The sequence below is a fragment of the Hyla sarda genome, chromosome 3, assembly GCF_029499605.1.
Source record: "Hyla sarda isolate aHylSar1 chromosome 3, aHylSar1.hap1, whole genome shotgun sequence".
NCBI classification, from domain to species: Eukaryota; Metazoa; Chordata; class Amphibia; order Anura; family Hylidae; genus Hyla; species Hyla sarda.
The window spans coordinates 19,953,011-19,980,315 of NC_079191.1; the positions used below are offsets into that span (position 1 = coordinate 19,953,011).

A 27,305-nucleotide genomic window follows, 5' to 3' on the forward strand; every position below is an offset into this window, starting at 1 on the left:
TTATGTCTTGGGCGCCCTCTATTATGTCTATTGGGTGCCCTCTATTATGTCTATAGGGTGTCCTCTATTCTGTCTATTGGATGCCCTCTATTATGTCTATTGGGTGCCCTCTATTATGTATTTTGAATGCCCTCTATTATGTCTATTGGGTGCCCTCTATTATGTCTATTGGGCGCCCTCTATTATGTCTATTGGGCGCCCTCTATTATGTCTATTGGGTGCCCTCTATTATGTCTATTGGGTGCCCTCTATTATGTCTTGGGCGCCCTCTATTATGTCTATTGGGTGCCCTCTATTATGTCTATAGGGTGTCCTCTATTCTGTCTATTGGATGCCCTCTATTATGTCTATTGGGTGCCCTCTATTATGTCATGGGCGCCCTCTATTATGTCTATTGGGCGCCCTCTATTATGTCTATTGGGCGCCCTCTATTATGTCTATTGGGCGCCCTCTATTATGTCTATTGGGCGCCCTCTATTATGTCTATTAGGCGCCCTCTATTATGTCTATAGGGTGCCCTCTATTATGTCTTGGGCGCCCTCTATTATGTCTATTGGGCGCCCTCTATTATGTCTATTGGGCGCCCTCTATTATGTCTATTGGGCACCCTCTATTATGTCTATTGGGCGCCCTCTATTATGTATATTGGATGCCCTCTATTATGTCTATTGGGTGCCCTCTATTATGTCTATTGGGCGCCCTCTATTATGTCTATTGGGCGCCCTCTATTATGTCTATTGGGCGCCTCTATTATGTCTATTGGGTGCCTTCTATTATGTCTATTGGGCAGCCTCTAGTATGTCTATTGGGTGCCCTCTATTATGTCTTGGGCAACCTCTATTATGTCTATTGGGCGCCCTCTATTATGTCTATTGGGCGCCCTCTATTATGTCTATTGGGTGCCCTCTATTATGTCTATTGGGTGCCCTCTATTATGTCTTGGGCGCCCTCTATTATGTCTATTGGGTGCCCTCTATTATGTCTATAGGGTGCCCTCTATTCTGTCTATTGGATGCCCTCTATTATGTCTATTGGGTGCCCTCTATTATGTCTTGGGCACCCTCTATTATGTCTATTGGGCGCCCTCTATTATGTCTATTGGGCGCCCTCTATTATGTCTATTGGGTGCCCTCTTTTATGTCTATTGGGCACCCTCTATTATGTCTATTGGGCGCCCTCTATTATGTCTATTGGGCGCCCTCTATTATGTCTATAGGGTGCCCTCTATTATGTCTTGGGCGCCCTCTATTATGTCTATTGGGCGCCCTCTATTATGTCTATTGGATGCCCTCTATTATGTCTATTGGGCACCCTCTATTATGTCTATTGGGCGCCCTCTATTATGTATATTGGATGCCCTCTATTATGTCTATTGGGTGCCCTCTATTATGTCTATTGGGCGCCCTCTATTATGTCTATTGGGCGCCCTCTATTATGTCTATTGGCCGCCCTCAATTATGTCTATTGGGTGCCCTCTATTATGTCTATTGGGTGCCCTCTATTATGTCTTGGGCGCCCTCTATTATGTCTATTGGGTGCCCTCTATTATGTCTATAGGGTGCCCTCTATTCTGTCTATTGGGCGCCCTCTATTATGTCTATTGGGCGCCCTCTATTATGTCTATTGGGTGCCCTCTATTATGTCTATTGGGTGCCCTCTATTATGTCTTGGGTGCCCTCTATTATGTCTATTGGGCACCCTCTATTATGTCTATTGGGCGCCCTCTATTATGTCTTTTGGGCGCCCTCTATTATGTCTTGGGCGCCCTCTATTTTGTCTATTGGGCGCCCTCTATTATGTCTATTGTGCGCCCTCTATTATGTCTATTGGGCGTCCTCTATTATGTCTATTGGGCACCCTCTATTATGTCTATTGGGCGCCCTCTATTATGTCTATTGGGCGCCCTCTATAATGTCTATTGGGCGCCCTCTATAATGTCTATTGGGCGCCCTCTATTATGTCTATTGGGCGCCCTCTATTATGTCTATTGGGCGCCCTCTATTATGTCTATTGGGCGCCTTCTTTTATGTCTATTGGGCGCCCTCTATTATGTCTTGGGTGCCCTCTATTATGTCTATTGGGCGCCTTCTATTATGTCTATTGGGCGCCCTCTATTATGTCTTGGGCGCCCTCTATTATGTCTGTTGGGCGCCCTCTATTATGTCTATTGGGCGCCCCCTAGTATGTCTATTGGGCGCCCTCTATTATGTCTATTGGGTGCCCTCTATTATGTCTATTGGGCGCCCTTTATTATGTCTATTGGGCACCCTCTATTATGTCTATTGGGCGCCCTCTATTATGTCTATTGGGCACCCTCTATTATATCTATTGGGCGCCCTCTATTATGTCTATTGGGCGCCCTCTATTATGTCTATTGGGTGCCCTTTATTATGTCTATTGGGCACCCTCTATTATGTCTATTGGGCGCCCTCTATTATGTCTATTGGGCGCCCTCTATTATGTCTATTGGGCGCCCTCTATTATGTCTATTGGATGCCCTCTATTATGTCTATTGGGTGCCCTCTATTATGTCTATTGGGTGCCCTCTATTATGTCTATTGGGTGCCCTCTATTATGTCTATTGGGCGCCCTCTATTATGTCTATTGGGCGCCCTCTATTATGTCTATTGGGCGCCCTCTATTATGTATTTTGAATGCCCTCTATTATGTCTATTGGGTGCCCTCTATTATGTCTATTGGGCGCCCTCTATTATGTCTATTGGGCGCCCTCTATTATGTCTATTGGGTGCCCTCTATTATGTCTATTGGGTGCCCTCTATTATGTCTTGGGCGCCCTCTATTATGTCTATTGGGTGCCCTCTATTATGTCTATAGGGTGTCCTCTATTCTGTCTATTGGATGCCCTCTATTATGTCTATTAGGCGCCCTCTATTATGTCTATAGGGTGCCCTCTATTATGTCTTGGGCGCCCTCTATTATGTCTATTGGGCGCCCTCTATTATGTCTATTGGGCGCCCTCTATTATGTCTATTGGGCACCCTCTATTATGTCTATTGGGCGCCCTCTATTATGTATATTGGATGCCCTCTATTATGTCTATTGGGTGCCCTCTATTATGTCTATTGGGCGCCCTCTATTATGTCTATTGGGCGCCCTCTATTATGTCTATTGGGCGCCTCTATTATGTCTATTGGGTGCCTTCTATTATGTCTATTGGGCAGCCTCTAGTATGTCTATTGGGTGCCCTCTATTATGTCTTGGGCAACCTCTATTATGTCTATTGGGCGCCCTCTATTATGTCTATTGGGCGCCCTCTATTATGTCTATTGGGTGCCCTCTATTATGTCTATTGGGTGCCCTCTATTATGTCTTGGGCGCCCTCTATTATGTCTATTGGGTGCCCTCTATTATGTCTATAGGGTGCCCTCTATTCTGTCTATTGGATGCCCTCTATTATGTCTATTGGGTGCCCTCTATTATGTCTTGGGCACCCTCTATTATGTCTATTGGGCGCCCTCTATTATGTCTATTGGGCGCCCTCTATTATGTCTATTGGGTGCCCTCTATTATGTCTATTGGGCACCCTCTATTATGTCTATTGGGCGCCCTCTATTATGTCTATTGGCGCCCTCTATTATGTCTATAGGGTGCCCTCTATTATGTCTTGGGCGCCCTCTATTATGTCTATTGGGCGCCCTCTATTATGTCTATTGGGCGCCCTCTATTATGTCTATTGGGCACCCTCTATTATGTCTATTGGGCGCCCTCTATTATGTATATTGGATGCCCTCTATTATGTCTATTGGGTGCCCTCTATTATGTCTATTGGGCGCCCTCTATTATGTCTATTGGGCGCCCTCTATTATGTCTATTGGCCGCCCTCAATTATGTCTATTGGGTGCCCTCTATTATGTCTATTGGGTGCCCTCTATTATGTCTTGGGCGCCCTCTATTATGTCTATTGGGTGCCCTCTATTATGTCTATTGGGCGCCCTCTATTCTGTCTATTGGGCGCCCTCTATTATGTCTATTGGGCGCCCTCTATTATGTCTATTGGGCGCCCTCTATTATGTCTATTGGGTGCCCTCTATTATGTCTATTGGGTGCCCTCTATTATGTCTTGGGTGCCCTCTATTATGTCTATTGGGCACCCTCTATTATGTCTATTGGGCGCCCTCTATTATGTCTTTTGGGCGCCCTCTATTATGTCTTGGGCGCCCTCTATTTTGTCTATTGGGCGCCCTCTATTATGTCTATTGGGCGCCCTCTAGTATGTCTATTGGGCGCCATCATGTGACGGTTCTGACACTGCATAGTGTGTTCTAATAAGAACCATGACTCGGATGTAAACAGAACCCAGGTCAAGTGATAAAAGTAACTTAGATGGGCTCCAATCTCTGCAAAGAATGAGGTGCCCCAAATCTTTATTTTGGTTGGAGATCTGGACAATATATGTCACCACTCTTGGGAAGTTGCCCTCGTCTACCCTACTGTAGGATACTGTCTATTTGTGTAAATTTCTACTGCCCCTAGATACGTCCATTGGCCTACACATAGAGTACTCTGGAACCCTTTAAAGGGGTACTCCGGTGGAAAAAAAAATTTTTCAAATCAACTGGTGCCAGAAATTTCTACAGATTTGTAAATGATTTCTATTAAAAAATCCTAATCCTTCCAGTACTTATCAGCTGCTGTATGCCACACAGGAAGTTATTTTCTTTTTAAATTTATTTTCTGTCTGACCACAGTGCTCTCTGCTGTATCATCTGTCCTGGTCAGGAACTCTCCAGAGTAGGAGCAAATCTCCATAGCAAACCTCTCCTGCTCTCTGGACAGTTCCTGATATGGACAGAGGTGTCAGCAGAGAGCACTGTGGTCAGACTGGAAAGAAATTCAATAAGAAAAGAACTTCCTGTGGAGCATACAGCAGCTGATAAGTACTGGATAAATAGCTTTCCACCCCTTTAAAACCTTACACCGTTTTGCCTTCTCTAACTTTTACAGCCAGGCCAGACGGCTTATGCCGCAAACTGGAGAAGCCGTGCCCGGCATTGATCCGAAGCAAATGGGAGACTGACGTCTGGGAGATCCCGCGGGAGTCTGTGAGGCTTGTCAGGAAACTTGGAGCCGGACAATTTGGGGAAGTGTGGATGGGTATGTGTGTGATGATGATCAATGGCGCTATGGGGGGAGCTGGTTGTCATTGATGGGATCCAGATAATATATGGGGACAATGCTCCATGGGGAAAAATATGCAAATTAGCTTTTTTCTAAAGAAAGAAAATTGTCTCTACAGTGCCACCTATAGGTAACTACCATGTAAGTCAATGGCCAGCATGGAAACATGACTAAGGCTAATATATCTATCTATATATATATATATATATATCTATAATGTTTTTTATAGTGACTTGGTCTATATCATCATGAGACACCTCGGCTGGTTGGGACATATAAAAGCCAAAGATCGAGAGACAATTAGTATAGGGGGTCATAGGTCAGTGGTCTCAAACTGTGGCCCTCCAAACAGGGACGTGCACACACATTTTGGGGGGCAGAGGCTGAACTTAATGGGGTACTCCGGTGGAAAACATTTTTTTTTTTTTTTTTTTTTAATCAACTGGTGCTAGAAAGTTAAACAGATTTGTAAATTACTTCTATTAAAAAATCTTAATCCTTCCAGTACTTTTTAGCAGCTGTATGCTACAGAGGACATTCTTTTCTTTTTTAATTTCTTTTTTTTTTCTTCAAAGTATATTTTTATTGGCGTTTTCAAGTAAAGAAGTACATAGCAATATTGAATTTCTTTTTTGTCTTGTCCACAGTGCTCTCTGCTGACACCTGATGCCCGTATCAGGAACTGTCCAGAGCAGGAGAAAATCCCCATTGCAAACCTATGCTGCTCTGGACAGTTCCTGACACGGACAGAGGTGTCAGCAGAGAGCACTGTGGACAAGACAAAAAAAGAAATTCAAAAAGAAAAGAACTTACTCTGTAGCATACAGCTGCTAAAAAGTACTGGAAGGGTAAAGATTTTTTTAATAGAGGTCATTTACAAATCTGTTTAACTTTTTGGCATCAGCTCATTAAAGGGGTACTCTGGTGGAAAATTATTATTATTATTATTATTATTTTTTTTTTATCTTTTCTGGTGCCAGAAAAGTTAAACAGATTTGTAAATTACTTCTATCAACAAATCTTAATCCTTCCAGTACTTATTAGCTGCTTAATACTGCAGAGGAAATTCTTTTATTTTTGGAACACAGAGCTCTCTACTGACATCACAAGCACAGGGCTCTCTGCTGACATCTCTGTCCATTTTAGGAACTGACCAGAGCAGCATAAGTTTGTTATGGTGATTTTCTCCTACTCTGGAGACAGTTCCTAAAATGGACAGAGATGTCAGCAGAGAGCACTGTGGTCGTGATGTCAGCAGGGAGCACTGTGTTCCAAAAAGAAAATCATTTTCTCTGTAGTATTCAACAGCTAATAAGTACTGGAAGAATTAAGATTTTTTTTTTTAATAGAAGTAATTTACAAATCTGTTTAACTTTCTGGCACCAGTTGATTTGAAAAAAAAAAAAAAAGTTTTCCACCGGAGTACCCCTTTAAAACAAAAGGGATGCCCACATAATGATGCCAGACTGCCCAGGGCACATACTTTCTAGTTAACCTGTGCCCGTCCCTGCCTCCAGATGTTGCAAAACTTCAACTCCCAGCATGCCCGGACAGCCGTTGGCTGTCCGGGCATGCTGGGAGTTGAAGTTTTGCAACATCTAAAGGGCCACGGTTTGAGACCACCGTCAAGCTGGGTTCCCACCAAATTTTTCAAATACGCTAACCGTATACGGTTTTCTGCAAAAAAACGTATACGACCGTATCCGAAACCGTAGGCATAGAGAATGCATTGTAAACCGCATTCCAAATGTTGTGTACGGTTGCATCCGTTTTGCCCCGGATACGGTTTTGCCGATTTTTCAACCGTAGGCAAAAACGCTGTCGACCACGTTTTTGCCTCCGGTTGGAAAACCGTATGCGAACCGTATGCGCTTCTTTTAACATTGTTGTCTATGAGAACCGTACACAGAATTTCAGAATACGTTTGCACACGGTTTTTCGAATCCGTTTTTGGAGTGGACACATGCGCAGATTGGAATTTCAATAGAACAACAGTAACTTTATTAAATTGCTGGAAAACTAATTACAACAAAATAGCAAAACCGTTGGCAAAAACTGATGCAAACGGATAGAACCGTACGGGGAAAAAACGTATACGTTTTAATTTGGAGTCATACGGTTGTATACGGTTGCATACGGTTTTTGCCATACGTTTTTTTTAGCGGAAAACCGTATACGGTAACCGTATTTGAAAAACGTGGTGTGAACCCAGCCTCACAGAGGAACACACCATTCATGTCTCGTCTCTTCTTCATGCTCCTCTAGGTTTTTATAATTCCAACGTAAAAGTGGCCATAAAGACATTAAAAGAGGGCAGCATGTCACCCCTGGCTTTTCTGGAAGAAGCGAACTTGATGAAAAGTCTCCGACATAACAAACTGGTGCAGCTATTCGCCGTGGTCACCAAAGAACCCATATACATTGTTACAGAATATATGAGTAATGGTAAGTTCCTATTTGAAGTCTTAGGGTGCATTCACACCACGTTTTGTACATACGGGTGTTGGATATACTACGGTTTAAGGTCAGGTCCAAAACCGCATACGGGTCAAAATTGAGCCGACCGGAGTCACCGTTTGACTCCGGTTTGGATCATTAAAGTAAAGGGAGTCACGGGCTGATCCGGCTGGGGTACGGGAGTGCCCGGTTTGCCCCTCCTTCAGCCGGATCCGGCACCCGTATGTACAAAACGTGGTGTGAATGCAGCCTTACATAGTACCCCAAAGATGGGGATCAGGTGGCATTACCGTCACTTGCTTATTCTCATCATCACTATGGGGTAGGGCAAATGGGCAAGGGTCGTGGTGACATTAAAGGGGTAAAAATCCAAAGAAGCAAAAAGCTACCTGGCACTGGTTGAAAATGAAGCTATCAAATCAATCACTGGAAGGTAAGTCATGAGGTTCAGCGGCAAACAAGACAGCATGGGGCTTCAAGATAGAAAACGAAACTTCTTACAAAGCAGTGTAGAAAGACTCTGGAGCACTCACCTGGATCTTGACGATAGGTACTTCATTGTTGTATATCCATCAGAATAAAACCTTTAAAAATACATACAGGGGAGCGGAGGCATAGGTGTGCATCGGGCGATGGAGTCCGTTTCACTCACAGAGGCGTGTCATGAGTACTCCGCCCTTAGACATTCTTATCCCCTATCCAAAGGGGTGCGACCATGGCGTCACGAGCCTCTGGCGCTCTGGCGCTGCACCCGACGCTCTAAACAAACACCGGGTGCAGCAGGGACATTGTGGGGGTCCCCAGCAGAGGGACCACCGCGATCTCCCTGTTGCACCCGGCATTCGTCTACAGCGTCGGGTGCAGCGCCAGAGTGCCGGAGGCTCATGACGCCACAGTCGCCCCCCGCTCGTGATGTCATGGCCACGCCTCCTCAATGCAGTTCTATGGGTCACGCTCCCTCCCATAGACTTGCATCGAGGGGGCGTGGTCGTGACAGCACAAGCGGGGCGTGACCGTGACATCACGAGCCTCCAGCTCGCATCGCCAGTCATCCGGCACGGAGCAAAGTTTGTTCCGTGCCTGGATTTCTGGGGTGCCGAGATCACGGAGGTTTCCAGAGGCGGGACCCCCGCGATCAGACATCTTATCCCCTATCCTTTTGTATAGGGGATAAGATGTCTAGGGACAGAGTACCCCTTTAACAAAATTGTGATGTCTAGATGCTGGGGCAGAGCATCTCCAGAACGTCTGGCCTTGTGCAGTCTTCCTGGTATGTAGGTAAGTACCTACCTAAAGGAAGGACAACTAATAGACACCAAATGATGTGTGTGGGGAGTGGAGGTTAGTCCGTCTGGTTCAATCTCAAGCAGCAATTTGTTGAAAATTTCCTGATGCTTGTGATCCAGAACGTTGATCCAGAGATTAGTTCTGGTGCCATACTGGGGCCAGGAAGGAATTTTTCCTCCATCATGGGGCAAGTGGCATCAGCCGCATAGGTGGATGAACACAGTAGGGTTTTAGGTTGAACTTGATGGACTCTTGTCTTTTTTTTTCAACCTTAAAAAATATTTGTTACTATGATAGAAAGTAGTCAGTTCATACAGGACATCACAGCTTGCTGTGTAGGGCTGGTGCAAGGATTTTTTCCACCCTAGGCGAAAGCCAAGTTTGCCGCCCATTAGCTCCACCCTCACTACTAGGTGACACACTGTAACAAACCTCCTCCTCATGGGGCGGATGTATGGAGGCACACTCGATGTCAGAATGCTGGATGGACCTGTCCTGCCTGTGTGGCTTTGGAGGTGGCACTGCGCTCCTCCAGCAGGCTGAAGAATGCAGATTATGATGGTACTGGGGGGATGCAACTGTGGTGCTGGCTGGGCAGGTGCTTCGGAGGAGCGGCGGGGGCTTTGGATGCTGGCTACTAGCTTTCAAAGCAGCGCCCCCATCAATAGGGTTCTCTAGGCGGCTGCCTATTTTGCCTATAGGCAGAACTGGCCCTGCCCATGCTGACCATTTTCCACCACCAAAAGAGTCTAAAGTAGGCAAGTGAACATTACAATTAGAGCATTGAGCAATGGAAGAAGGAAGCCTGGTGTGATGGATCACGTTTTATATCATGTGGATGACCGGGAGAGGGCATTAGGGTGCACTATGGGAAGAAGACAAGCCCGCAGGGGCAGCTTGATGGGCAATGTTCTGCTGGAACCTTGTGTCCTGGCATCATGTGGATGTTATTGTGACACGTACCACCTACCTAAACATCATACAGACCAAGTCTTCCCTTCATGGCAGTGGGACCCCCTAATGGCAGTGGCCTCTTTCAGCAGGATAATGCCCTCCCGGCCACACTGTAGACATTGTTCAGGAATGAGGAACACGACAAAGAGGTCAAGGGGGTGACTCGGCCTCCAGATTCCCCAGATCTCATCCCATCGATCATCTGTGGGATGTGCTGGTGAAACAAGTCCCATCTACAGAGGCCACACGTTTTGGTGCAGATACCACAGGACACCTTCAGAAACTTTATGGAGTCCGGACCCCAATGGGTCAGAGCTGTTTGGTGGCATAAGAGGAACTTACACAATCTTAGGCAGGTGGTTGTGATTTATAGCTGATAGATTTATGACAACCCAATAGCATATGAGATTAGACCAACCAATGTAATGGCCACATAACAGACCATGTGGCTGCTTTAGGGTCCCCCAACTTTTTGGTTCCCCCTCATACACTATTGGGTTGGAGAATCTGTAAAATATTCTCCTCATGCATTGTTCTGAACAAGGATTGGGAAATTGGCCCAAAAGTCGTAATAAGGGCAAAAACACCTGGGTGGCAAAACCCTGAACCATAATGGGCGGGGGGGCTCTTTTTGTTTCTTGCTATAGGGTCCCCACTAGAGCATTTTTACAATAAACTTTTTGCTAACAAAAAATTGTGACCAATTTTTTTTTTATTGCCATAGGAATCCACTTTTTTTTTTATATATATAACTTTATTTACAAAACTTATCATTTACAAAACATACAAAATGGTAAATATTTTAAGCCGAACCCACCCGAAAAAATTTAAAAATAGTAGTCGGACAAAATGAGGCTCACACAACGATATATTAGTATAAAAAATTGTATGTTATCTTTTTAGGAAGCTTAGTGGATTTTTTGAAGACGGATGAAGGAGTGAAGCTGCGCTTTTCCAAGCTGGTAGACATGTCGGCACAGGTACGTGACAGGACGGCACATATGTGAAACTTTGTATTATTGACTTAAAGGGGTACTCCGGTGCTCCAGGGTTTTGAACATTTTGTTCAGGACGCTCGAAACTGGAGGCCGCGATCGTGACGTCAGGGCCACGCCCCTTGTGATGTCACACCTCGCCCCCTCCATTCATGTCTATGGGAGGGGGCGTGTGAAACTCGTACAGGTGAAACTCGAAAAATTAGAATATCATGCAAAGTTCATTTATTTCAGTAATGCAACTTAAAAGGTGAAACTAATATAGGAGAGAGACTCATCGTCATGCCCCCTCCCATAGACTTGTATTGAGGGGGCGTGACCGTGGCATCACAAGTGGGGCGTGACCATGACGTCATGCGCCTCCGCCCCGCATCGTCAGTCATCTGGCACGGTGCAAAGTTCGCTCCGTGCACCGGATGTCTGGGGTGCCGTAGCCGAGATCGCTGGTGTCCCCAGCGGAGGGACCCCCTCGATCAGACATCTTATCCCCTATCCAAAAGATAGGGGATAAGATGTCTAGGGTTGGAGTACCCCTTTAAATTAGAGTAAAAATTATTTTAACTATAGGTCTAGTAAATCAATATAACCTGGTAATAAAAAGCAGCAGTTTTGTACAAGGTTAAATTTAGACAATCCAGGCATAAATTTAGGTTGTGGTCGCGTCTCGATCTGCGGCAGGAAGATGACAATCGTTTTATTTTCCACTGCACAATGTGAAATTTGAGTCTAAGGTTTTTACAGAAACTTCTCAAAGATACCGAAAAACCGCAAGTTCATCTAAAGACAAATACAGAATCTCCTCCTGTTCCCTGAACCTTCTGATGGAGATCACAGCTAATACGCACATATGTGTCTGTAATAACATTATTATGGTCGTGCGTGTGTGATCTCTGCTGAACCCTGTGCCCCCCCTGTTATGTGTCCATCTCGGTCTACTGAGCAGAGGACCACAGACGACAAAGACACCTAAAAGAGTATCCTGTGAAGCTGTTTTTGTGGCCGGGTCTCCGTGCAAGAAAACATCCTCCAAAATAACTGTGACTAACCGCCATACACATGATGAACGCTATAACCTGAGGATCCAGACCGGAGGATTTAGGTTCTCATGGGCCCCTACATTGTTTTTGTAAGTCCCATAAAACAGAACTAGTTATGAGCTAATTTAAAATCCTGCATTTCTGTTCAATTTTAGGGGTTGGGTTCATACTACGATTTGCCGATACTGTCACCCGGTCCATATCTCATTCATTTCAATAAGCCGACTGGAATCCTATAATGACTTCGGTCAGCTAATTTTTTGCCCCGTATCCGGTTTTGTGACCGGACCTTAAATAGCGGTGTCAGGATCTGGACTGGTCTGCGGAGAGGACACTGGTGGTGGATCCTCTGTGTCAGTGAGGTGATGGCGTGGGCCGTACCAGGGGAACGGAATCTAAGGGGTTACTGGTTTTCACCAGAGCCCGCCGCAAAGCGGGATGGACTTGCAGCGGCAGGTAACCCCCAGGTCGTTCTCCCCGATAGCGACTCAACCTCACTGACAGCTGAGACAGTCGCGGTACACAAGGACAAGGCAAGAGCAAGGTTGGACGTAGCAGAAGGTCTGGGCAGGCAGTAATGGTTTGTAGTCAGGGGCAACGGTAAGGGTCTGGATACACAGGCAATGGAACACACAGAAACGCTTTCTCAGGGCACAAGGCAACAAGATCCAGCAGGGACAGGAAGGGGAAGTGGGTTTATATAGTGTAGGGAACCAATTGGGCCAGGCACCAATTAATGGTGCACTGGCCCTTTAAATCTGAGAGACCCGGCGCGCGCGCGCCCTAGAGAGCGGGGCAGCGCGCGCCGGGACTCAGCAGGAGGACGGGGCAGGTGAGAGACACGGGGCGCGATCCGAGAGCGGGCTCGTCCCGCACCTCGGATCGCGTCCCCTCCGGGAACATGGAAGCAGCGCTCGCAGTCAGCGGTGCCGACCGGAGCGCTGCATACAGGAGCATGCCGCAAGCGCTCCGGGGAAGCAGCGGGACCCAGAGCGCTCGGCGTGACAAGCGGCATATCACGGTTTTAGGTCCAGTCACAAAACCGGATATGGGGCAAAAATGAGCCGACTGGAATCACTATCTGACGGGATACGGGAACGTGGCGTTTTCTCTCCCCCAGCCGGATCCGGTGACTGTATCGGCAACTCATAGTGTGAACCCAGCCTAAAAAGATTTTCAGCATGGTTCTACTCTGTGCAGGGTAAAAAAAAAAAAACGTCTCCTATTGGTAGCAAAAAACCATCAACAAGCAGGCTGCTCCAGAGAAATATTTTTATGAGCTATGGTAAATGCTTAACCAGGCCTTCTAGGAATGAATAGTAATCCATTGGTTAATATGGGTTTCCACTTGTCTTAGAGCTCCTGTCAGTAGATAGAAGGGTTCCCATTGGTGTTGGGGCTCCTGGTCAGTAAATAGTAGAATTCCTGTTGGTCCTGTTGCTCTTGGTCAGAACAGAGTAGGGATCTAATTGTTCCTGTTTCTTCTGGTGAGTACAGAATAGAGTTCCCTTTGGTCTTAGAGCGTTTGGTTAACACAGAGTAGGGTTCCCATTGGCCTTGGTGCTCCTGGTCAGTAAAGAGTAGGGTTTCCATTGGTCGTGGAGCTCCTGCTCAGTACAAAGTAGGGTTCTTATTGGTGACGGTGCTTCTAGTAAGTACAGAGTAGGGTTCTCACTGGGCATTATGCTCTTGGTCAGTACAGAGTAGGGTTCTCACTGGGCATTATGCTCTTGGTCAGTACAGAGTAGGGTTCTCACTGGGCATTATGCTCCTGGTCAGTACAGAGTAGGGTTCTCACTGTGCATTATGCTCCTGGTCAGTACAGAGTAGGGTTCTCACTGGGCATTATGCTCCTGGTCAGTACAGAGTAGGGTTCTCACTGGGCATTATGCTCCTGGTCAGTACAGAGTAGGGTTCTCACTGTGCATTATGCTCCTGGTCAGTACAGAGTAGGGTTCTCACTGGGCATTATGCTCCAGGTCAGTACAGAGTAGGATTCTCACTGGGAATTATGCTCCTGGTCAGTACAAAGTAGGGTTCTCACTGGGCATTATGCTCCTGGTCAGTACAGAGTAGGGTTCTCACTGGGCATTATGCTCTTGGTCAGTACAGAGTAGGGTTCTCACTGGGCATTATGCTCCTGGTCAGTACAGAGTAGGGTTCTCACTGGGCATTATGCTCCTGGTCAGTACAGAGTAGGGTTCTCACTGGGCATTATGCTCCTGGTCAGTACAGAGTAGGGTTCTCACTGGGCATTATGCTCCTGGTCAGTACAAAGTAGGGTTCCCACTGGATTTGGAGCTCCTGATCAGTACAGAGTAGGGTTCTCACTGGGTATTATGCTCCTGGTCAGTACAGAGTAGGGTTCTCACTTGGCATTATGCTCCTGGTCAGTACAAAGTAGGGTTCCCACTGGATTTGGAGCTCCTGGTCAGTATACAGTATGGTTGCCATTGGTGTTGGTGCTCCTAGTCAGTACAGAGTAGGGATCTCATTGGTCCTGTTGCTCCTGATCACTCACTTCTTAACTGGCTGTGGTTCTGATTGACCCAGCATGGTAGGTTGGATCAGAATCCACACCAACACTGAGCAAGAAACACCAATATTACCCAATTCACACTGATGGCATTTGCTGTGATTTCAGGTGGCGGAGGGCATGGCGTACATTGAAAAGAAGAATTATATCCACAGAGACCTGAGAGCTGCCAACGTCTTGGTGAATGACATTCTGTGCTGTAAAATAGGAGATTTTGGACTGGCGAGAATCATCGATACGGAATACATAGCTAAGGAGGGTGAGTGACAGATCTTACCAGGGCTGCTGTCAGAAATTTTTGGGATCCCTTACCACAGCCCAAGGTCTTTTAGGGCCATTCTGTGCCCCCATATATAGTTGTAGGCCCCTATGTGCCCTCATACATAGCTGTAGGCCCCCTCTTTGCCCCATTTATAGTTGTAGGCCCCCTGTTTCCCCATATATAGTTGTAGGCCCCCTGTGCCCCCATTTATAGCTAAAGCTCCCCTCTGTGGTCCCATTTATAGCAATAGACCCCTTTATGCTCCCATATATAGTTGTAGATGCCCTCTGTGCCCACAGGCAATATGCCTGTGCACTGCCTTGCTTTGGTACTCCTACCACTGTTCCTCCAGTCTGGGGCCTATAGGGCCCCAGATCAGAGGAACAGTGGTTGAAGCACCGGAGGTGGCGTGTTGAACAATTACTGCTCGTCTACCTCTTCCATTCCTTCTGTCTTGCATGCCAGTGACGTGCCTCCGTGCCCTGCCTTCCAGCAGCCTCCATTGTTCAAAGTGGCCGCAGGCCTGCGACAGACTGACCAGGACATCCCTGTGTCCCAAAAAGACCTTTCAGGACACAGGGATGTCCCGGTTATCCCGGTTAACATTAAAACAGAAATATAGAATCACATCCACCCCTTCCCCTCACCTCCTTGGCTGAACTTGACGGACATGTGTCGTTTTTTATCCATACTAACTATATAACACACTGTAAACTTCCCCGATGTTTTGCCAGATCACCGGCTTTGTCAAGGATGGAGACACCATGGGTGTTTAGCTTATAAAAGTCTGTTTGTGATGTCACAGAAGGTGTGTTTAACAAGAGCCTATCCAATGGAATCATGTTTCCATTGGGCCAGGGCTGGGGATGTCACCATTACCCAGAGGGTATTGCTGCTGATTCTATTGACTGTTGCTAGGCCATGATGGACATCCTCATAGACAAATCAGATTGCCCACTGTGCCAGTTGCGTCTTGCTCTAATACCTGTGACTGCTTCAGTGCGTGTACGGGCCAATCGGGTTCAGGCGCTCCACAATCCAGTACGAGCCCTCCGCAATCCAGGATACATGAAGTAATGAAATAGAGGTTCAGCATCAGCTTACAAAAATTTACAATTTTATTTTAGTAAAAAAAAAAAGAGTACAAAAGAATAAAACTGGAACAATATCAGAAAGGGAATCCACTTACGCGTTTCCAGTCCTTATGGATTCTTAGTCACGGTACTCCAAGGGCTAAAATAAAACAATAAAATTGTGATTATATTATTTTATTTATATTTTATAGAATTTTATGTAGATAACATATAAACAACAAATAAACTGGTCGTATTATAGACTATAATATATAGAGTGTCCAGATACAGGCAAAGACAGGTACTATTTAGTTGAAGAGCATAAAATCGACCTGTAGCTACATTACCAATGGATACTGCTAGACTGGCAATATAGCTGTAGCTAGTGAACCAATGGGGGAGGAGGGGTTGAGGGTGGGGAGGAAAAGGAGGGGAAGGGGAGGAAAGAACATCAAGAATAAATAATAACAAAAAACATTAAAGGGGTACTCCGCTGCTCAGCCTTTGGAACAAACTGTTCCGAACGCTGGAGCCGGCGCCAGGAGCTCGTGACATCATAGCCCCGCCCCCTCATGATGTCATGCCCCACCCCCTCAATGCAAGTCTATGGGAGGGGGCGTGACAGCCGTCACGCCCCCTCCCATATACTTGCATTGAGGGGGCGGGGTGGGGCGTGATGAGGGGGCGGGGCTATGTAGTCTATGACGAGGATGTAGAGATGGATAGAAGGGCAATGTCTGGTTTACAGGGGATAGATGTCTGAGTTACATAACTGGAAGATGTTGCTCCACCAACTTTGAACCAACGGGTAGGTCCACCAAATATGGAAGAACGTGCCCATGGCTTTCATCTTCAGCATGAGCCCGAGTTCGCTAATGAGTAGTGGAGCTGCTGAAGTTGAGTTGTTCTTTTCTGTCTAAGTGCTCTCTGATGACACGTGTCTCGGGAACCGCCCAGTTTAGAAGCAAATCCCCATAGCAAACCTTTTCTACTCTGTGCAGTTCCGAGACAGACAGAGATGTCAGAAGAGAGCACTGTTGCCAGACAGATAAGAACAACTCAACTTCAGCAGCTGATAATTATTGAAAGGATTAAGATTTTTTTTTAATAGAAGTAATTTACAAATCTGTTTAATTTTCTTGAGCCAGTTGATATATAAAACAAGTTTTTTCCTGGAATACCCCTTTAAGATAGATCCTCATGTCATGTCTAAGAGAAGTCTTAGCAAAAATCATCTCAATCCCTTAACCTGTGCTGCACCCATACTCTAGAATGATTATTGTTGCACAGGATTTCTCTTTTGCTGCCCCTATACTCTAGAATATTTTTCCCCCTGGATTTCTCTCGTAGTGCCCCTGTACTCTAGACCAGTGGTTCTTAACCTTGTTGGAGGTGCTGAACCCCAGCAGTTTCATATGCGCATTCACCGAACCCCTCTTAATTGGAAAAACAAAATATGATTTTTTCAAATTCAAAACATAAGAGGTATATATTTACGTATATATTTATACATAGGAGGTATATATTTAAGTATATATTTATACATAGGAGGTATATATTTAAGTATATATTTATACATAGGAGGTATATATTTAAGTATATATTTATACATAGGAGGTATATATTTAAGTATATATTTATACATAGGTGCACAAAAAGAACAAAACCATTAAGAACAAAGAACAAAACCATGAAAAGATGATTTTCACACAAAAATAAACATATTGAATATTTACTGCAAATCAGTGACTTCTGCTGTTGTCTTTCAGAGACCAGTTCAGAAATGCGCAACTTTACCTTGGCAAGTGCCACTCTCATGTCATTTTCACAACAATGGCAGTGTTCCCCCACATTAGGAAGGCAGTGTTCTCCGTGTTCCCCCACATTAGGCAGGCAGTGTTCCTCCACATTAGGCAGGCAGTATTCTCCCACATTAGGCAGGCAGTATTCTCCCACATTAGGCAGACAGTGTTCCTCCACATTAGGCAGGCAGTATTCTCCCACATTAGGCTGGCAGTGTTCCCCCACATTAGGCAGGCAGTATTCTCCCACATTAGGCAGGCAGTGTTCCTCCACATTAGGCAGGCAGTATTCTCCCACATTAGGCAGGCAATGTTCCCCCACATTAGGCAGGCAGTATTCTCCCACATTAGGCAGGCAGTATTCTCCCACATTAGGCAGGCAGTGTTCCCCACATTAGGCAGGCAGTGTTCCCCCACATTAGGCAGGCAGTGTTCCCCCACATTAGGCAGGCAGTATTCTCCCACATTAGGCTGGCAGTGTTCCCCCACATTAGGTAGGCAGTGTTCCCCCACATTAGGCAGGCAGTGTTCACCCACATTAGGCAGGCAGTGTTCTCCCCACATTAGGCAGGCAGTGTTCCCCCACATTAGGCAGGCAGTGTTCTCCCCACATTAGGCAGGCAGTGTTCCCCCACATTAGGAAGGCAGTCTTCCCCACATTAGGCAGGCAGTGTTCCCCCACATTAGGCAGGCAGTGTACCCCCACATTAGGCAGGCAGTGTACCCCCACATTAGGCAGGCAGTGTTCTCCCACATTAGGCAGGCAGTGTTCTCCCACATTAGGCAGGCAGTGTTCTCCCACATTAGGCAGGCAGTGTTCCCCCACATTAGGCAGGCAGAGTTCCCCACATTAGGCAGGCAGTGCTCCCCCACATTAGGCAGGCAGTGCTCCCCCACATTAGGCAGGCAGTGCTCCTCCACATTAGGCAGGCAGTGTTCCCCCACATTAGGCATGCAGTGTTCCCCCACATAAGGTTGGCAGTGTTCCCCCACATTAGGCTGGCAGTGTTCCCCCACATTAGGCAGGCAGTGTTCCCCCACATTAGGCAGGCAGTGTTCCCCCCACATTAGGCAGACACTGTTCCCCCACATTAGGTTGGCAGTGTTCCCCCACATTAGGCTGGCAGTATGTTCCCCCACATTACGTTGGCAGAATGTTCCCCCACATTAGGCAGGCAGTGTTCCCCCACATTAGGTTGGCAGTGTTCCCCCACATTAGGTGCAGTATGTTCCCTCAAAGACATACCTGTGTACTGCCCCACTTCAGTGTTCCGACCACCGCTCCTCGGGTCCGGCCATAGCAGGACCAAAGGATCACTGGTCAGAACACTGAAGCTGACGCGCCACTGGTAAACACTTACCAACTGCCAGCGCGCGTCCTTCTTGCTTCTTCTCCACTCCTCCGCGCTCCGTTGCCATGGGCGCACGCATGGGACGGGAGTGACGCTCCTGCGTGCGCTAGCTCCCGGCAGTCCCCTCGTTTTTTAAAGTAAAAGCATCAGGGATGTGCCGAGGCAAAAACACCCGGCGGGCCTCCCCCGCCGAAACCCCCGAGACTGACTCACCAAACCTCTGGGGTTAGATCGAACCCAGGATAAGAACCACTGCTCTAGAATATTTTTGTTGCCCTGGATTTCTCTCGTGCTGCCCCTATACTCTAGAATATTTTTCCCCGGGATTTCTCTCGTGCTGCCCCTGTTCTCTAGATTTATCCCCCCCCTGGATTTCTCTTGTGCTGCCCCTGTACTCTAGAATATTTCCACCCCCCCTGGATTTCTCTCGTGCTGCCCCTTTACTCTAGAATATTTCCACCCCCCCCCCTGGATTTTTCTCGTGCTGTACCTGTACTCTAGAATATCCCCCCCCCCCCCCCTGGATTTCTCTCGTGCTGCCCCTATACCATAGAATATATTTTTTGCCCTGGATTTCTCTCGTGCTGCCCCTGTACTCTAGAATATTTTCCCCCCAGGATTTCTCTCGTGCTGCCCCAGTACTCTAGAATTATTTTTCCCCAGGATTTCTCTCGTGCTGCCCCTATACTCTAGAATTATTTTTCCCCTGGATTTCTCTCGTGCTGCCCCTGTACTCTAGAATATTTTTTCCCCAGGATTTCTCTCGTGCTGCCCCTATACGCTAGAATATTTTTTCCCCTGGATTTCTCTCGTGCTGCCCCTGTACTCTAGAAAAAATTTTCCTCTGGATTTCTCTCGTGCTGCCCCTGTACTCTAGAATATTTTTTCCCCTGGATTTCTCTCGTGCTGCCCCTGTACTCTAGAATATTTTTTCCCCGGATTTCTCTTGTGCTGCCCCTATACTCTAGAATATTTTTTCCCCGGATTTCTCTCGTGCTGCCCCTATACTCTAGAATATTTTTTCGCCGGATTTCTCTTGTGCTGCCCCTATACTCTAGAATATTTTTCCCCCCTGGATTTCTCTCGTGCTGCCCCTGTACTCTAGAATATCCCCCCCCCCCCTCGGATTTCTCTCGTGCTGCCCCTGTACTCTAGAATAATTTTTCCCTGGATTTCTCTCGTGCTGCCCCTATACTCTAGAATATTTTTCCCCCCTGGATTTCTCTCGTGCTGCCCCTATACTCTAGAATATTTTTTCCCCGGATTTCTCTCGTGCTGCCCCTATACTCTAGAATATTTTTCCCCCCTGGATTTCTCTCGTGCTGCCCCTATACTCTAAAATATTTTTCCCCCCTGGATTTCTCTGGTGCTGCCCCTGTACTCTAGAATAGTTTTCCCCCTGGATTTCTCTCGTGCTGCCCCTATACTCTAGAATATTTCCCCCCCAGGATTTCTCTCGTGCTGCCCCTGTACTCTAGAATATTTTTTTCCCCTGGATTTCTCTCGTGCTGCCCCTGTACTCTAGAAAAAAATTTCCTCTGGATTTCTCTCGTGCTGCCCCTGTACTCTAGAATATTTTTTCCCCGGATTTCTCTCATGCTGCCCCTATACTCTAGAATATTTTTTCCCCGGATTTCTCTCGTGCTGCCCCTGTACTCTAGAATATTTTTTCCCCGGATTTCTCTTGTGCTGCCCCTGTACTCTAGAATATTTTTTCCCCGGATTTCTCTCGTGCTGCCCCTATACTCTAGAATAATTTTTCCCCGGATTTCTCTTGTGCTGCCCCTATACTCTAGAATATTTTTCCCCCCTGGATTTCTCTCGTGCTGCCCCTGTACTCTAGAATATTTCCCCCCCACCCACGGATTTCTGTCATGCTGCCCCTGTACTCTAGAATATTTCCCCCCCCACCCCCGGATTTCTCTCGTGCTGCCCCTGTACTCTAGAATATTTTTTCCCCTGGATTTCTCTTGTGCTGCCCCTGTACTCTAGAAAAAAATTTCCTCTGGATTTCTCTTGTGCTGCCCCTGTACTCTAGAATATTTTTCCCCCCTGGATTTCTCTTGTGCTGCCCCTGTACTCTAGAAAAAAATTTCCTCTGGATTTCTCTTGTGCTGCCCCTGTACTCTAGAATATTTTTCCCCCCTGGATTTCTCTCGTGCTGCCCCTATACTCTAGAATATTTTTTCCCCGGATTTCTCTTGTGCTGCCCCTATACTCTAGAATATTTTTCCCCCCTGGATTTCTCTCGTGCTGCCCCTGTACTCTAGAATATTTCCCCCCCCACCCCCGGATTTCTGTCGTGCTGCCCCTGTACTCTAAAATATTTCCCCCCCCACCTCCGGATTTCTCTCGTGCTGCCCCTGTACTCTAGAATATTTTTTCCCCTGGATTTCTCTTGTGCTGCCCCTGTACTCTAGAATATTTTTTCCCCTGGATTTCTCTTGTGCTGCCCCTGTACTCTAGAATATTTTTTCCCCTGGATTTAACTTGTGCTGCCCCTGTACTCTAGAAAAATTTTTCCTCTGGATTTCTCTCGTGCTGCCCCTGTACTCTAGAATATTTTTCCCCCTGGATTTCTCTTGTGCTGCCCCTGTACTCTAGAATTATTTTTCCCCGGATTTCTCTTCTGCTGCCCCTATACTCTAGAATATCCCCCCCCCCCCCCCCCCCGGATTTCTCTCGTGCTGCCCCTGTACTCTAGAATAATTTTTCCCCAGGATTTCTCTCGTGCTGCCCCTGTACTCTAGAATATTTTTTCCCCAGGATTTCTCTCGTGCTGCCCCTGTACTCTAGAATAAATTATCCCCGGATTTCTCTCGTGCTGCCCTATACTCTAGAATATTTTTTCCCCGGATTTCTCTCGTGCTGCCCCTGTACTCTAGAATAATTTTTCCCCGGATTTCTCTCGTGCTGCCCCTATACTCTATAATATTTTTCCCCCGGATTTCTCTTGTGCTGCCCCTATACCCTAGAATATTTTTCCCCCCTGGATTTCTCTCGTGCTGCCCCTATACTCTAGAATATTTTTCCCCGGATTTCTCTCGTGCTGCCCCTATACTCTAGAATATTTTCCCCCCTGGATTTCTCTGGTGCTGCCCTTGTACTCTAGAATATTTCCCCCACAGGATTTCTCTCGTGCTGCCCCTGTACTCTAGAATAATTTTTGCCGGGATTTCTCTCGTGCTGCCCCTATACGCTAGAATATTTTTCCCCTGGATTTCTCTTGTGCTGCCCCTGTACTCTAGAATAATTTTCCCCGGATTTCTCTTGTGCTGCCCCTATACTCTAGAATATTTTTCCCCCCTGGATTTCTCTTGTGCTGCCCCTATACTCTAGAATATTTTCCCCCCGGATTTCTCTCGTGCTGCCCCTATACACTAGAATATTCCCCCCCCCCTGGATTTCTCTCGTGCTGCCCCTATACTCTAGAATATTTTTCCCCCCTGGATTTCTCTTGTGCTGCCCCTGTACTCTAGAATAGTTTTTCCCCTGGATTTCTCTCGTGCTGCCCCTGTACTCTAGAATATTTTCCCCCCAGGATCTCTCTCATGCTGCCCCTCTACTCTAGAATAGTTTTTCCCCTGGATTTCTCTTGTGCTGCCCCTGTACTCTAGAATAATTTTTCCCCAGGATTTCTCTCATGCTGCCCCTGTACTCCAGAATATTTTTTCCCCTGGATTTCTCTCGTGCTGCCCCTATATTCTAGAATATCCCCCCCCCCCTGGATTTCTCTCGTGCTGCCCCTGTACTGTAGAATATTTTTCCCCTTGATTTCTTTCGTGTTGCCCCTGTACTCTAGAATATTTTTTTCCCGGATTTCTCTCGTGCTGCCCTATACTCTAGAATATTTTTTCCCCGGATTTCTCTCGTGCTGCCCCTGTACTCTAGAATATTTTTCCCCCGGATTTCTCTTGTGCTGCCCCTATACCCTCGAATATTTTTCCCCCCTGGATTTCTCTCGTGCTGCCCCTATACTCTAGAATATTTTCCCCCCTGGATTTCTCTGGTGCTGCCCTTGTACTCTAGAATATTTCCCCCACAGGATTTCTCTCGTGCTGCCCCTGTACTCTAGAATAATTTTTGCCGGGATTTCTCTCGTGCTGCCCCTATACGCTAGAATATTTTCCCCCCGGATTTCTCTTGTGCTGCCCCTGTACTCTAGAATAATTTTCCCCGGATTTCTCTTGTGCTGCCCCTATACTCTAGAATATTTTTCCCCCCTGGATTTCTCTTGTGCTGCCCCTATACTCTAGAATATTTTTCCCCCCTGGATTTCTCTTGTGCTGCCCCTGTACTCTAGAATAGTTTTTCCCCTGGATTTCTCTCGTGCTGCCCCTGTACTCTAGAATATTTTCCCCCCAGGATCTCTCTCGTGCTGCCCCTCTACTCTAGAATAGTTTTTCCCCTGGATTTCTCTTGTGCTGCCCCTGTACTCTAGAATAATTTTTCCCCAGGATTTCTCTCATGCTGCCCCTGTACTCCAGAATATTTTTTCCCCTGGATTTCTCTCGTGCTGCCCCTATATTCTAGAATATCCCCCCCCCCCCTGGATTTCTCTCGTGCTGCCCCTGTACTGTAGAATATTTTTCCCCTTGATTTCTTTCGTGCTGCCCCTGTACTCTAGAATATTTTTTTCCCGGATTTCTCTCGTGCTGCCCCTGTACTCTATAATATTTTTCCCCTGGATTTCTCTCGTGCTGCCCCTCTACTCTAGAATAATTTCCCCCCCCTGGATTTCTCTCGTGCTGCCCCTGTACTCTAGAATATTTTTCCCCTGGATTTCTCTCGTGCTGCCCCTGTACTCTAGAATAATTTTCCTCTGGATTTCTCTCGTGCTGCCCCTGTACTCTAGAATATTTTCCCCCCGGATTTCTCCCGTGCTGCCCCTGTACTCTAGAATATTGTTTCCCTGGATTTCTCTCGTGCTGCCTCTGTACTCTAGAATATTTTCCCCCTGGATTTCTCTCGTGCTGCCCCTGTACTCTAGAATATTTTCCCCCTGGATTTCTCTTTTGCTGCCCCTGTACTCTAGAATAATTTCCCCCCCCTGGATTTCTCTCGTGCTGCCTCTGTACTCTAGAATAATTTCCCCCCCCTGGATTTCTCTCGTGCTGCCCCTGTACTCTAGAATAAATTATCCCCGGATTTCTCTCGTGCTGCCCTATACTCTAGAATATTTTTTCCCCGGATTTCTCTCGTGCTGCCCCTGTACTCTAGAATAATTTTTCCCCGGATTTCTCTCGTGCTGCCCCTATACTCTATAATATTTTTCCCCCGGATTTCTCTTGTGCTGCCCCTATACCCTAGAATATTTTTCCCCCCTGGATTTCTCTCGTGCTGCCCCTATACTCTAGAATATTTTTCCCCGGATTTCTCTCGTGCTGCCCCTATACTCTAGAATATTTTCCCCCCTGGATTTCTCTGGTGCTGCCCTTGTACTCTAGAATATTTCCCCCACAGGATTTCTCTCGTGCTGCCCCTGTACTCTAGAATAATTTTTGCCGGGATTTCTCTCGTGCTGCCCCTATACGCTAGAATATTTTCCCCCCGGATTTCTCTTGTGCTGCCCCTGTACTCTAGAATAATTTTCCCCGGATTTCTCTTGTGCTGCCCCTATACTCTAGAATATTTTTCCCCCCTGGATTTCTCTTGTGCTGCCCCTATACTCTAGAATATTTTTCCCCCCTGGATTTCTCTTGTGCTGCCCCTGTACTCTAGAATAGTTTTTCCCCTGGATTTCTCTCGTGCTGCCCCTGTACTCTAGAATATTTTCCCCCCAGGATCTCTCTCGTGTTGCCCCTCTACTCTAGAATAGTTTTTCCCCTGGATTTCTCTTGTGCTGCCCCTGTACTCTAGAATAATTTTTCCCCAGGATTTCTCTCATGCTGCCCCTGTACTCCAGAATATTTTTTCCCCTGGATTTCTCTCGTGCTGCCCCTATATTCTAGAATATCCCCCCCCCCCTGGATTTCTCTCGTGCTGCCCCTGTACTGTAGAATATTTTTCCCCTTGATTTCTTTCGTGCTGCCCCTGTACTCTAGAATATTTTTTTCCCGGATTTCTCTCGTGCTGCCCTATACTCTAGAATATTTTTTCCCCGGATTTCTCTCGTGCTGCCCCTGTACTCTAGAATAATTTTTCCCCGGATTTCTCTCGTGCTGCCCCTATACTCTATAATATTTTTCCCCCGGATTTCTCTTGTGCTGCCCCTATACCCTCGAATATTTTTCCCCCCTGGATTTCTCTCGTGCTGCCCCTATACTCTAGAATATTTTTCCCCGGATTTCTCTCGTGCTGCCCCTATACTCTAGAATATTTTCCCCCCTGGATTTCTCTGGTGCTGCCCTTGTACTCTAGAATATTTCCCCCACAGGATTTCTCTCGTGCTGCCCCTGTACTCTAGAATAATTTTTGCCGGGATTTCTCTCGTGCTGCCCTATACGCTAGAATATTTTCCCCCCGGATTTCTCTTGTGCTGCCCCTGTACTCTAGAATAATTTTCCCCGGATTTCTCTTGTGCTGCCCCTATACTCTAGAATATTTTTCCCCCCTGGATTTCTCTTGTGCTGCCCCTATACTCTAGAATATTTTTCCCCCCTGGATTTCTCTTGTGCTGCCCCTGTACTCTAGAATAGTTTTTCCCCTGGATTTCTCTCGTGCTGCCCCTGTACTCTAGAATATTTTCCCCCCAGGATCTCTCTCGTGCTGCCCCTCTACTCTAGAATAGTTTTTCCCCTGGATTTCTCTTGTGCTGCCCCTGTACTCTAGAATAATTTTTCCCCAGGATTTCTCTCATGCTGCCCCTGTACTCCAGAATATTTTTTCCCCTGGATTTCTCTCGTGCTGCCCCTATATTCTAGAATATCCCCCCCCCCCCTGGATTTCTCTCGTGCTGCCCCTGTACTGTAGAATATTTTTCCCCTTGATTTCTTTTGTGCTGCCCCTGTACTCTAGAATATTTTTTTCCCGGATTTCTCTCGTGCTGCCCCTGTACTCTATAATATTTTTCCCCTGGATTTCTCTCGTGCTGCCCCTCTACTCTAGAATAATTTCCCCCCCCTGGATTTCTCTCGTGCTGCCCCTGTACTCTAGAATATTTTTCCCCTGGATTTCTCTCGTGCTGCCCCTGTACTCTAGAATAATTTTCCTCTGGATTTCTCTCGTGCTGCCCCTGTACTCTAGAATATTTTCCCCCCGGATTTCTCCCGTGCTGCCCCTGTACTCTAGAATATTGTTTCCCTGGATTTCTCTCGTGCTGCCTCTGTACTCTAGAATATTTTCCCCCTGGATTTCTCTCGTGCTGCCCCTGTACTCTAGAATAATTTCCCCCCCCTGGATTTCTCTCGTGCTGCCTCTGTACTCTAGAATAATTTCCCCCCCCTGGATTTCTCTCGTGCTACCCCTATACTCTAGAATATTTTCCCCCTGGATTTCTCTCGTGCTGCCCCTGTACTCTAGAATATTTTCCCCCCGGATTTCTCTCGTGCTGCCCCTGTACTCTAGCATATTGTTTCCCTGGATTTCTCTTGTGCTGCCCCTATACTCTAGAATGTTTTCCCCCTGGATTTCTCTTTTGCTGCCCCTGTACTCTAGAATATTTTTCCCCCCGGATTTCTCTCGTGCTGCCCCTGTACTCTAGAATATTTTTTCCCCGGATTTCTCTCGTGCTGCCACTTTAATCTTCTTCTTTAGGTTGTAAGCTCTTGAGTCTCATGCAGTATCACAGCCTGATATTTTCACTGGTATTTAAAGGGGTACTCCGGTGAAATTATTATTATTATTTTTAAATCAACTGGTGCCAGAACGTTAAACAGATTCATAAATTACTGTAGAATATTTTTCCCCTTGATTTCTTTCGTGCTGCCCCTGTACTCTAGAATATTTTTTTCCCGGATTTCTCTCGTGCTGCCCCTGTACTCTATAATATTTTTCCCCTGGATTTCTCTCGTGCTGCCCCTCTACTCTAGAATAATTTCCCCCCCCTGGATTTCTCTCGTGCTGCCCCTGTACTCTAGAATATTTTTCCCCTGGATTTCTCTCGTGCTGCCCCTGTACTCTAGAATAATTTTCCTCTGGATTTCTCTCGTGCTGCCCCTGTACTCTAGAATATTTTCCCCCCGGATTTCTCCCGTGCTGCCCCTGTACTCTAGAATATTGTTTCCCTGGATTTCTCTCGTGCTGCCTCTGTACTCTAGAATATTTTCCCCCTGGATTTCTCTCGTGCTGCCCCTGTACTCTAGAATATTTTCCCCCTGTATTTCTCTTTTGCTGCCCCTGTACTCTAGAATAATTTCCCCCCCCCTGGATTTCTCTCGTGCTGCCTCTGTACTCTAGAATAATTTCCCCCCCCTGGATTTCTCTCGTGCTGCCCCTGTACTCTAGAATATTTTTCCCCTCTGTATTTCTCT

General features: G+C 46.6%; 1 protein-coding gene across 2 annotated transcripts in view; it reads left to right on the forward strand.

Moving 5' to 3' along the window:
- The window catches only part of BLK (BLK proto-oncogene, Src family tyrosine kinase), a 90,773-nt gene that overhangs the window by 56,668 nt on the left and 6,800 nt on the right, over positions 1 to 27,305 (forward strand). Inside the window, exons 8-11 of one of the 2 annotated variants that reach the window (XM_056563006.1) lie at positions 4,966 to 5,115; positions 7,405 to 7,584; positions 10,741 to 10,817; positions 14,514 to 14,664. In XM_056563006.1, coding sequence (XP_056418981.1) covers positions 4,966 to 5,115; positions 7,405 to 7,584; positions 10,741 to 10,817; positions 14,514 to 14,664 — 558 coding nt within the window. The remainder of the gene's footprint in view (positions 1 to 4,965; positions 5,116 to 7,404; positions 7,585 to 10,740; positions 10,818 to 14,513; positions 14,665 to 27,305) is intronic. The other variant, XM_056563007.1, reaches the window with a different exon arrangement.